The sequence below is a fragment of the Fundulus heteroclitus genome, chromosome 15 (genome assembly GCF_011125445.2).
Source record: "Fundulus heteroclitus isolate FHET01 chromosome 15, MU-UCD_Fhet_4.1, whole genome shotgun sequence".
NCBI lineage: Eukaryota > Metazoa > Chordata > Actinopteri > Cyprinodontiformes > Fundulidae > Fundulus > Fundulus heteroclitus.
In genome coordinates this window covers 13,657,301-13,670,104 of record NC_046375.1, presented here as the reverse complement: position 1 = coordinate 13,670,104, position 12,804 = coordinate 13,657,301, and the positions used below count along the sequence as shown (strand labels likewise).

The window sequence follows — 12,804 nt, the reverse complement described above, 5'->3', positions numbered from 1 at the left end:
TCAGCTTTTTATATTTTAGATACTTGGAAAATTATATAAATAAATTCCATACTTTTTCAAGACTGCACGAGAACCCTGGTTATAGGAGTAAATGTGGCCGAATACAAATTAAAGTTAGATTTTTAAGTTCTTTCTTTGAAAAACAAAAATAAACTCCTCAATTATGTGCATCTTTGTGTGGGTGTAATCCCAATTAAATATGTGGGAGCTAGTGATATTAACACTTTTAAAGAGACTGTAAACTCAGCTTAGGTAAGCAGTATTATATTAGGAGCTTGTCTGAAAATTGTGTAAAATCTCTTGAAAAATAAATCAGATAGAATTTCTATAACTAACTTGTGTTAGCATATTTATTACAAGTGAAACACCTGTTTGAAATGAAAGACAGAAAAAAGTGCCAGTTTTCAGTTTTGATGTATTTACGTTGACAGAACAAAATCGGATTTGTCAGAGTTTGACAAGCTGACAACTTGGATTCATTGATCAGTCCGTTTCCGAAAAACTAATAACGTCTGAGTCAGAGATAGTTGAAGGTGGATTTTGAACTTACAGGGTGATACCTGATGATCATGCGGTTCAGCAGGGTTCCAACAGCATAATAGCAACCCACGTTCAGACCTGTCAGGACACAGCATTAAGTCAATATCTTTAACCCAATTATCAAAAACTGTACTTTGGACAGTCAAACAAAGCCCTTCTCAACCAATCACCGAAAGCCAAACGTACCACAATCCAATCAATAAATAATTTGTTGAAAAAAGTGATAGTTTAAATGAAATTGTACTGATGGATTAAATAGATATGAAAATGTATCAGTAATTATTTAAATTGTGCAATTTGATTTAATTACAATTTTATTGTGTGGTAAAATAATTTTATTTTCAATTCTGTATTAATTTCTTTATTTCATGTCACCTGTGTTGTACTACTTCATGAAATAATTGGTTAACCTACATGGCAACTCAGTTTGAGACCAACCTTTTTGTCTCAACCAAAGAGAGAGTACACTAAAAGTTGAAAAAAATACTACAATAAATAATGTATCAATACAAAATCCATGAAATATGGCATCGAAATACTATGAAATTAATAAATTAAATAAATACTAAAATAATGGTTTACACGGTTAGAACACAGCAAACACAAATTTCAATTAATTACTTTCATATCTGATATAAAGTTATGTATTTAACACATTTCCCCAAACATGTAGAAAATTCTTGATAAATAAATGAATATTTTACAATAAATGAGGCATTTAACTTATGCATTTCCAGGGTTTTCCCTCTATTCATGCAAGAACTATTAAATCTATTGAATTGTGGCATTTTTGTATTTCTAATAATGATTATCACTTATAATCATCTTTATTGTCATTGCAATTTGTTCTCTGCATTTAACCCATCCCCTTGGGGAGCAATCTTGATGAACACGTATAAAACAATGCTAAAACTTGAATGTAATAACAATGATAAGGATTTGTAAATATTTCAAACTGTATGAGTTTCCTGAATCCAGCACACTAAGGAACAGCAACATGGGGTCAGGAAAGTGACAGAGACAGGTGCAAGCTACACAGAAGTGAAAGAACCTGCAGAATGAACTTTTTTTTTTTAAAGTCTAAAACTTATATGTTGTTGAACATCAACATTTACGACAATACACGTGCAGATTATCTTCAAATTGTTGTGAAATATGTGCTTGAAAAGTGATTTTATAAGTCAGTGTGTGAGTAACTGATTTCTCCTTGAAGCTCCAGAAATTAAATTACGGACTTCTTGCGTGATCTGTTAGTCGCACTGATTCATTCTAGTAGTTAAACATTGGCAGATGAGCAAACTTTCCACCACTCCTGGGAGGGTTCCCTACTATCTCAATGGGTATTCCAACAACAATTATAATTGCGTGTATGCATACATGCACAACTGATTGATAAGATGTACTTTGTCAGACAATAAAGAAAGGGTCTTGGTGCTTTCCTGGAAATCCTTTACTGTAGTGATATCTATTCTAACCCAGCAAGGGAATAAACACAATTTAATGATTAGTGGAAAAAGTGTGAGGAATGGAGAAAAAATATCAGTGTCAACTATCAGAGATACTACCAACAGATTTGTCTTTTCTAGAAAAAGCAGGTTTTTAAATGCACTATATTACAGAATTGATTAATAGCGTTATTTTTATTAATTTTACTGACCATAAGTGATGATGAGGAGCACAAAGGGTTTGTTTCGAAGTAGCCTGAGGATGGAGGCTGTGTAGGAGTACTCCTCTGGTGTGATTGTACGAGCTGTGGCCTGCGCCTGAGTTGGAGGTAGTTCTGGGCGCTCCTGGAAAACTGACATTTATAAAGAAATAAACAAAGTAAGGCACAGTAAAATCGAAATACTTACAGACACGTCTTAAAATAATAATGTGGAACCCTTTAAAAACTTTAGAAGCACAGATATGTGTTTCTTGAACAGCCTTTTCTGCCAAAGTCCTGTGTAACCAGTTTGTATTTGCTAATATATTACACTCAAATTCCAAAAACATTGTTAAATATAATGAGTGGGATTCTGTTAGGTAGAGATGCAAAAATCCGAGTTTTGTTCTCCAGGTTTTGGAAAATTAAATAAATAAACTGAAAATTTGAAATTTACAAGAAGGAACTTTTTGTAAACAAGCTGTTAATTTTTACATGCATGTGTGGTCAATGTCCTTTAACAAACTAGTGTAGCTGCCAAACTGGTTCTCTCACCTCCCTGCACACAGTTTATGCAAAATTGTAATTCGCAGGACTTTGTCCGCCCTGCTGACTCACAGGACTGTTGCAGGGCTACAGATGGCCCTCCCAGCAGGACGGCCCTCACACATGGCATTTTGCATAGAAGCGTGAATGTGTTATGTTTATATGTGTGACATGATGAAACTAAGTTGAATAAAATTGTCTCACAAAAGTAACGAGGAGACCCATATGCTGCTTAAAAACATTTATAGCGCTTTAAATGAATGAAGAAAATACTACAGTAGGCTGTAATTCAGAAATACTGAAATATACTGAAATACTCAAGGTATATTTCAGAGTTTTCTTTCTTTTTCAAGTTAAAAAAAACGCATCCAGTGGAATAAAAAAGGAAGCACTTTTAATTATAGTAAATATGTATATACATTCTAGTTGCTAGAAATCATCATTATGTTTTATAAATTAACCCATATATATATCCTATGCATTTTAAAAGGGATTCTGGGTAATCTTCAGAACAACAGCTTTAATGCATTAAATGAGCTACAAGTAAGACTGATACCTTGTGGCTCAAATTGGTACAACAGCTTGCCAATTACAACAATCTAATATGCCGTTTTTAAATGGTGTGTTGCTGTTGTGAATTTTTACTTACACGGGATAGGTATATAATGTTGTATTCTGTTCTATTTATGGTCTGCTGCTCTTAATGATGTTAGCACACTTCTGCTCTTTTTCCAAGATAACATACCAAATGCTGCGCTCTGTGCTGGGAACCAATCTCACAAGATTGGCTGATGAACCAGGAAGTAAACATAGGCTTCTTGTGTCATCTTAGCTTATGTCTTAATTGTTCTTAGTTTAGTTTGGCAAAACGAAAGAAAACAGAAGATAAACCTAAGTAACTTGAAAAAAAAACTTTAAGCACCTTAAAGTTACCTCTTTGTATTTGTGTAACTTATTTAGGTACTGCTTTTATGTGTCAGTTTTTAAAAAAAGAAGCTGATTTTTAAATTGTGAAATGCTTAAAAAGAGAACCAACACACAATCACACACTCTGTCCCAGTCTTAATGCTGAACTTAGCAATGTTTCTCAACCTTAGTGCAGTGGTATGCAAAATCTCTGTCACTGAAAAGTTAAGTCACAAAAATGTGACCTCGTTTCAAAAAGTCAAAGGTTTAAGATTACACCATTACTTTAGTATTCTATAGTATTTAGCAAAGAAAAAGAATCTTGAACACATTGGACAATAAATAGCCAATACTTTTCACACAAAAATTGCAAAACGTTTTATTTAATTTTTTTCTTACATTTGCTATTGAAAAGATGCCAACCTATGCTCATAATACAGTAGAATTAATTTGGATAGAAAATATTATATATATATTTACCGATGTCCCTGTGTCATAAGCTTTGTAGCTGAATAATTTTTACGTGCTCGTGCAAAGTTGTCAGATTAGAAAGCACACGTGACACCGCATTCAGTTGGTCACATGTTTAAGAAACTAGCTGAAGTTTGCAGTTAACCACAACAGGACACTATCACACAAACTCACACTGACACTGGTTATTCTAAATGGTGTGCATGGTACAACATGGAAATGCCTTCACAAGCATCCTTTTGTTTTAAGGAATGCTAGAGTGCTTATGAGCGCCCCCCACCCTTTCTCTGCTCACAGAAGACAGCGGCATTATCCTGCCACGTTTTCCTCTGCTCTGCAAACTGTTATTCTTCATTCTGTAGCGTCATTAATTTAGTGTTGCCCGATATGAAGCAGCATTCTGATTCAGGTGTCTAAAAATAGTAATGTGAAAGAGATGAACGGTTTAAAAAAGGATTTACAGCTGGATGAAAACGTCAAAGTAGGGAGTTATTGGAGAAAAAATGTGTGGTTCCCAGAAATGAAATGACCACTGCACATTAGCACTTTTACAAACACCATGCTTCCTGCGCAACATCACAAGACGCGCCACTTCCCTCCACCACAATTGTGCTGAATCCTCCTGTGGTCGCAGGTTCTTTTGTTTCTGATGCATCAGTAACAAACCCCTGCTGTGACAAAATAATACTGTTGATTTTTATTCAGGGAAGGCATTCAAGCCAAGACATCTCTCCTGACAGGACTAATACTACAATGCTCGTTTGTGTGAATCTCCCAGTGCACCCACACGTCATCAGTTTTTTCCTGTTTGTTGAACAGAGCATTCAGTCACAGCGTGGAAATTAAAACCATCGCCACAAAGATTTCCTGAATGAAGAATCCCCTTAGCCAGGACAAGAGGAGACACACACACACAATATGCCACTAAACATCTGAGCTTTATCAGGAAAAAACATGACCAGCGAAGATTACGCAAAGCCTTTTCCTTGGTGAACTTCAGTCCTTACCTCTTCATCCATTTACAGAAAGCTGGAGTTTAATTGTAAAATCACATTAATAGAAAATAATATTTGCATAAATAAAGAATCTAACAAACCTTTAAATATCTAACAGAAAATTTTATAATTTTATATCTTGCTTTGTGCTGAGAATAGAATACAGTGGAAGTGAATGGAGATATCTAAATGTTAGTTTGTATTTTAAAGATCAATGTGTCTGTGAGACGGGGGCAAGGGGAAGATGGGTGTGAACTAAATATTTTGCACAAAATGACACAAGGTTGTTGCAAAATCGTACAACATTAACTGGATGTGTTCTATGGATTTGTGCAACTTTTCTCTTTTCTACCTGCTGTCAAGGTACAATGATCATAGCAAATCTAGATATTACCAAAAATGCCTTTTTTATACTTATAGTACAAGCAGGGCTGTACAGTGTAGCAGTGGGTAGCGCTGTTGCCATGCAGCAAGAAGGTCCTGGTTTCAAGTCCTACCTGGATGGATGGATGGATGGATGGATGGATGGATGGATGGATGGATGGATGGATGGATGGATGGATGGATGGATGGATGGATGGATGGATGGATGGATGGATGGATGGTAAAAGCGAAAGTGGACCCTCTTCCATTCATACTGTTCTTTAATATATATTAAGATTTTTTTTTACTTACAGTCCAACTAAAGTACTCATACCTCTTTAACCTTTTGACATCTCGTCACTTTACAACCCAAAGCTTCTTTGTATCTCATAGTGATTTTATGTCATAAACCAGCATTAAGTTGTCCTTAAGGGGAACAGCAAATAAGGATTTCTAATAGCTTTCCCAATTAAAAATCTAAAAAGTGTGGTGAGCACACATTTTCAGCACCTTCAACTCTGTTATCTCTAAATGAAATCCAGTGCAACCAAAGTCACCTACATAGTAAACACAGTCCACCTTTGTCTAATGTAATTTCAGTATAAATCTTTTTCTTTAAAGGTCTCATAGGTTTGTTAGAGAAAGGCAGTATAATGAAAACCAAGAAACACAACGGGCAGGTCCAGAAAAAAGTTACCAAACAATAATCCAAGGTTGTAACACGTTACAGATCACTGTTCAACCCATCGTCAGAAAATAGAAAGAGACACAGCCAATAGGTCCATGTAAACTCAGCCGGTTATTTGGTCAGTCAGTCGGAAACATTTATGCAATGAGACAGGGATATAAAAATGTTTTTGATAATCTTTTTTCCATACTTGTTGTTAACTTATCCATACCTGGAACATGCTAAACTCAAATTAAACTCATTATGTCAGGTTTGGTGCAGGACTGAAGCGTAGACAAGACCTCGAGAGTGGCATGATGAGCTAATGATGATTTTAATGAGTAAAACAGGCTAAAAGGATAAACATAAGCAGAATAGAGTAGATTTCTGGGTGAAGACGAAGGACCTGACAATGTGTCTGACAGTAAGAGCTGAACTTAAAGGAGAAGAGATGCCGGTGGATAATTAGAGGTGACCTAAGGGATACAATCAGGCTGAAGGCAAGGAGGGACAATGAACTGGCAGGTGAAGGAAATTAACAGAACCTAACAGGGGATAGAGATAATGGGTCTGACATGGGGAAAGAATCTAACTTACTAAGGCTGCAGCTGATGCCCTAAAAAAACAACTGAGAGGACGTGATAGAGAGGCTCGAAAAAAAAATTCTACTCATTCAAAATAAAGGCAGAATAAAACTAAGAAATGAATCTGAAAAAGATTGCCTCTCGATTAGTCTATGGTCAGATAATAAAGTATGGAGCAGACTTTAATTTTATGTGCCAGATTTATCTTACCAAATATAACGAGGATGAAGAGAAACGTTGCCACTCCGGCTGTTATGTAGAACATAGTTCGGATATGGTTTGCCAGCTCATCCATGTCCTCCACGTTAGGCACCAGGATCGGAGGTAAGAGGAACCCAATGGCACAACCCAGCTGTGTGTTAATGGACACAGGAACACAAAATTAGAACAAAAGTTTAGAAATCAAAACAACTGTCATTTTGTGGTCTAAAAGGTACCAAATGAAAACTGACAGGCCCTTTAATTTAATTGTGGTTAATCTAACCAGCTGTGCAATCAGAAGGAGACTGCAAAAGTTTAACTTTCATAGGATGTTTGTGAGGAGAAAACCTTCCTCCCCAGGAAGAAACACTAAGGCCAAAGAAAACATAGATAAAGATCAGGACTTCTGGAACAAGGTTCTTTGGATAGATGAGTGTTTCTTATCACCAGCACAAAAGACGCGTTTAGCTTAAGCCAAATGATGGACACAAAAAGAACCTCATACCAAGTGCTCAGAATCTGCACAGCTCACCAACACAGAACCCACCATTAATTCTATCAGAAGCAGCTCTGATAGAGGAAAATGTAAAGACCTCTGTTAAGAAAAAATACTCAAGCTGAAGCAGAACTGGACTCTTTGGTTCGGCGCCTATTCAAAGCCCAGATCATAATCCCATGCTATGTGGTGAGTTGAAATGGGCTGTAAATGATAGAAAACCCGCAAAGATCTCCTAGTGTATGACAATTCAATACCACCAAACATAATTACAGTAAAAGCACCATGTATGCTTTACCAAAAATTACCATTTAGCATAAATAGCCATGATTACTCAACAAGGCATATGGTTAGACTATGTTTCACTCTGCCAGAATGTAAAACAACTTTTAGCCAGCGTACAGTGATGTTTAGAGCAATGCAGGAATGGAACTCACTGCCACAAAATATCAAAGAGAATACTGCTTGCAGTTTTAAGAAGCAACTGAAAATATACTATAAAAACAATGTATTATTAATTTAATAGAGGCATGTCAAGCTTATGCATTTGCAAAGGTAGATATGCCGCTGTACATGTCTGTGCTTTATGTATGAGTATCACAGTATAAGACAAAACAGACTACATATTATATGAAGGAATAGATTTTTAGGGAAATCTAAAATATTTCTCTATTTTAGAACTATGTCTGTGCTTTTATTTAAAAGTGGAGAAAATAGAATGTGTTATTTGAATATTTCATCTTTATTATGTTAATATCCAGCATGCTGCTGATGGGGATCTAAAAACAATAAACAATAAACCAACCCACACATATCAGTTTCTCCTTCTAGGACTAATTATCAAATGCAACTATGTTCTATTTAAATTGCCCAATCAAATTAAAACTAAACCTAAACTTGTAAAACAAAATAGAAGACACTGATTCATTTGTTCCGTTTTCTTTTTCAGACTAACCTGATTACCCAGAACCCCGATGGAGCAGGCGGTTGAAACCTCGTCCTCTCCAAACCACACTGAGGCAAGGTGAGAGGGAATACCAAGAAGAAAGACTGTGGCTACTGAGCACACAAACTGTCCAAAAAAGGTCAGCAGGAACATATCGGGGCTGGCGCTGGCAAGTTTTATCCAAGTGCCGATGCAGTTAAAGGCCGATCCGACAAGGACAACATCCCGGATTCCCCTGTTTTCAAGGAGCCAGAGGACGGGCAGAATAAGTGGCACGTATGTAAAAAGGTAGACCATAGACAACCAGTCGATGGCCAGGGCATCAACATTGTAGAATCGCATGAAGATGTTACTAATGATGCCATACTGGAGCCACATCACGGCGTTGTTAGCTGAGACGGCACTGAAGAGAAAGAGCATGACCCAGCGGCGATGGTAAAGCTTGGTCTCATCTAATTGGAACGGCTCAGGTTGATCACCTGAAGCTCCGACCTTCAATCTGGAGCCAGGGGAGAGTGCTCTGCCAAGGGGCCCTGGACTCCATTGCTGAGAAGCAAGGCTCTCTGCCGCCTTGGACCGCAGCTGTTCTTCGACGCCGAGTTCAGAATTTGCACGGTTTCCTTTCAAAGTATTGTTTTGCGGCATTTCAGCCGTCCTGAAGCGGGCCCCTGCCTGGATCGCCTGAAGTGAGCGGAGGGATTCCAGACTTTGCTTCCCAACCTCTTGCTGTCCAGTCTGGAAAATTGCTCCGTGCAGGAAGGTCTGAGCGCTGCTGGAATAACTAGTGCTGTGTCCCCTGGTCCATTCCTTTCTCATTATGCATGTGATCGTACAAGAACTTCTACTTTCCCCTTACCTTCAGCCCCGTCATGTGATGTTTATAATTGAGAAATTAGAATTCTTCTAAATCCAAAACTCAGACTTACACCGACTAAATGTGCAAATAACAATTACACATAAAAAATAATTGAAAGCTAATGCATCTAAATGAGAATTTGCTGCAAATTATTAATATTTGCAGATTTTTGCAACTGTTCAAAGGACACTTCAAATAATAACTGTCTATACGATGTTTTCGAGAAAAAAACTCCCCCAATACTCTCTGATACAACAAAGATGAAGTCATTCGCTCCAGTAGCCTACTGGTCGCTCTCTTTGTGCATGTCTTTTTTATTTACTTGTTTTGTTGTTGTTTATGCATTTTTTCAGCTTTCTATCATATTCTAAAAGGCTTTGCTGCTATTTATTGAAACTGAAGATGCAGAGAGATTTGTTAATTACGTGTTTATATAGGGTTAAGATAAATGGTAAAATACTACTTAATCACAACTTCCAAAGTGTAATGGTGCTAAACATTATGGAAGACCAGACCGCCGAAATCAAGAATAAATACAGAAATGCATAAATGGCACCGTAGGATCTCCATAGTAACTAGTGCCTATAGACCAACCTATTAAGCTGTCTGAGAAGGGTGTCGGCGGCTGTTTGTCCCGGATTAAACCTTGCAAAGAATCTGGCTCCAACGGTTTGGGTGAACCCGTTTTGGATGTGTGTTCTGCTTGACGGGGTTTTTTTTCAAATTTTGTTAAACACCTGTGCCACACCAAATTCTTGGAAGATCTCCATCCTTAAGCCTCTGCCTAAATGCCTGGTTCTAGGGCTTTGAATGACTTCCAACAGGTTACACTCACTTCGGTACTAGCAAAATATACGGAGAGAGTTGTGAGTAAGCATCTTGTCGCAGCTGTAAAGGACCAACTTGATCATTGACCTTCTATGTTTCCTGTTCAATTCTTGTCTCTTTCTGACCAGCCAGTTGAAGTGGTCAGGAGCAAGTTCATGTACTTAGGTACGCACATTGATGAAAGGCTAAATGTCAGAGGTTTGGGTACCTCACTATGGTAGATAAAAACAAGTTACACATAATTGCAATGAATGCAGGGAAGGTGATCGGCCATGAGCAAAATTCACTTGAAGTTCTTTACCACACAGCTGTAAGCAGAATGGCCCGGTCTATTATCAGAGATGTGGACCATCCCTTATCTGACGAGTTTGGACTGATGCCCTCCGGATGTCGTTACAGAATGCCTCTAGCAACAAAGAAGGTGTATAAAGGTTAATTTGTACCAAATGCAGTCAGCCTTTTGAACAAGAGCTATAAAGCCTGAGAACTGGGTATGTAGCACATTAAAGCAGTTGTCATTAACTGAATGTTGTTTGTTTTATTGTGACGTAACATAGTTCCGATTGTGAAGGTAAACCAAAGATAAATTTCCAATGATGTGGACAATACAATGAAAATGAAATGAATTGATCTAAATAACAAAAACAATGACCTCAAATAATTATCATTAATAAGCTTGGTTTTTGTTGTCTATGTATTTATTTCTATATAACATTTTGTTCTTTAATCTTATTTTCTAATTTAAATGTTTGCAACATATATCATTGTTGATTTGTTGCATTTCATACTTACGAATGCCTTTTTATCATTATTTCTTCTTTCTAGTTTTATCTGTTATTAATTTGTACATGCACTTTTCTTTTCCATGTTTTCCATTTATGTCTGAAGAATGAAATATATAAATGTAACTCAATAAAGGTACACAAGTAAATATATGTAAGGAAGGAAGGAAAACAAAAAATTAAAATAAATAAATAATCAAATTCATTTAAGATAAAAAGTTAGTTAAATTGTTACTTATAAATCAAAATAATATAACATAATATCATAAAACAGGAAATTATCTTATTTGAAACTTTTAACATTTATATCCTTCTGGTATCGAAGTCACACATTTATAGAGCACTGACATATCCATTTTCCATACTTATTATTTATGGTACAGAGGAAATATTAAGAAAAACAAGCACTAAACTTTCTGGAGCCCCACCCTGTCTATTCAAGCAACACTGTGTGCTTCTGAAATTATTGTACCTAATAGTTTTTTAAGTGTTGCAATAATATTATTAATAATAATAATAATAATAATAATAATGATAATAATAATAATAATAATAATAATAATAATAATTATTATTATTATTATTATTATTATTATTATTATTATTATTATTATTATTATTATTATTGTTGTTGTTGTTATTATTATTATTGTTCTTGTAGTTTATTCTTTGTATTTTTTATTATTATTTTTGTAATTATGGCAGTTCCGGCGCTCCATAAAATTTGAAGTAAGGAATTGACGTTGAATCTTTGAAACAAGCGACCTTTAGTGATCACCCTGCACCGATGTACGTCACCTGATTCCCGAAGACTCCGATGGAGCAGGCGGTGGACACCTCCTCCGAACCGAACCACACCGAGGCGATTTTCGACGGCATCCCCAGGATGAAGACCTGCGCCAGGGAGCAGCAGAACTGCCCCAGGAAGGTGACGGCGAACAGGTCGGGCCGGACGCTGACCACTTTGACCCACGTCCCGACGCAGTTGAGCGCCGTCCCCACGAGCGCGATCACCCGCAGCCCCTTCCTGTCCAGCAGCCAGGTCACCGGGAAGATCAGCGGGATGTAGGTCAGCATGTAGATCATGGACATCCAGTCTATGGTGAACGCTTCCACGTCGTAGAAGCGCGTGAAGATGTTGCCGATGATGCCGTACTGGATCCATTGGTACGAGTTGCACAGCGAATAGGAGCTGAACAGCAACACGATCATCCAGCGGCGTTTGTACAGATGGGTCTCCTGCGGCGCACCGTGACCGTCGTCCGGACTCCGGTCGCCGGGGAGCCCGGGCGCGTCGCGCGCCTCCACCTTCACATGGTTCTCCAAGTCCTCCGGGTTTAATTTGGCGTCTTCCTGCGCTCGTTTCTCGCTCATGTTCCTGTCCTCTCTTCAGAGCCAGTCACACAGCACATTAATCCCACTGTACTTCACGGAGGATCATGCAGCGCTTTCCTGTTGTATCTCGTAAAAATAATAATAATAACCAAAGCTATAAAAACAAACCCGATGACAAATCGCTACAAATGCATATTTTCAAGTCAAAATGTTTGTTTTTGTTGCAGATTTAGAACACGTGAATAATGTACCGCCGCTGCAAAGTTTCCAGCGCATTTCCTTCCCGAAAAAAAACCAACCAAGCTCAGTGAGTGGTCAAACTATTTCCCCTCTAGATAAGCTAAACAGATCAGGACAGCCGGATATTTAATGAATAAATATAGATCTAGAGGTCGGTTTAACACGTGTTTGGCCGCCTGTTGTGACCCTCCACCCGGAGCCAAAACCCGCCGCTTTGAAATCATGAAAAGAAGTCGGTTGAAGTCGGCCACTGGGGCGGAGTTTAACACACAGGAAGAAAAAAAAAAAAAAAAACTTCATTACTGCTGTTTGAACAGTTTGTGTCTTCGGTTCGGGTTATAAAACTACCGAGATATGCCTTCGTGAGTTAATTAGATATCCTATCTGCTTTATTACAAACGAG

General features: G+C 37.5%; 1 protein-coding gene across 3 annotated transcripts in view; it reads right to left on the bottom strand.

Annotated features, from left to right (window-relative positions):
• The window catches only part of flvcr2b (FLVCR heme transporter 2b), a 28,764-nt gene extending 16,108 nt beyond the window's left edge, over positions 1–12,656 (bottom strand). The window contains exons 1-4 of one of the 3 annotated variants that reach the window (XR_004932858.1): positions 11,625–12,654; positions 6,928–7,069; positions 2,198–2,338; positions 551–618 (exon numbers count right to left, since the gene is read on the bottom strand). Coding sequence is in view for 1 of the 3 variants with exons in the window: in XM_036147457.1 (XP_036003350.1) it covers positions 551–618; positions 2,198–2,338; positions 6,928–7,069; positions 11,625–12,200 (927 nt within the window). In the remaining 2 variants the exon portion in view is untranslated. Of the gene's footprint in view, positions 1–550; positions 619–2,197; positions 2,339–6,927; positions 7,070–10,345; positions 10,438–11,624 lie in introns of those variants that run through there. The other 2 variants (XR_004932859.1, XM_036147457.1) reach the window with 2 other exon arrangements.
• Between the last annotated feature and the right edge of the window lie 148 nt (positions 12,657–12,804).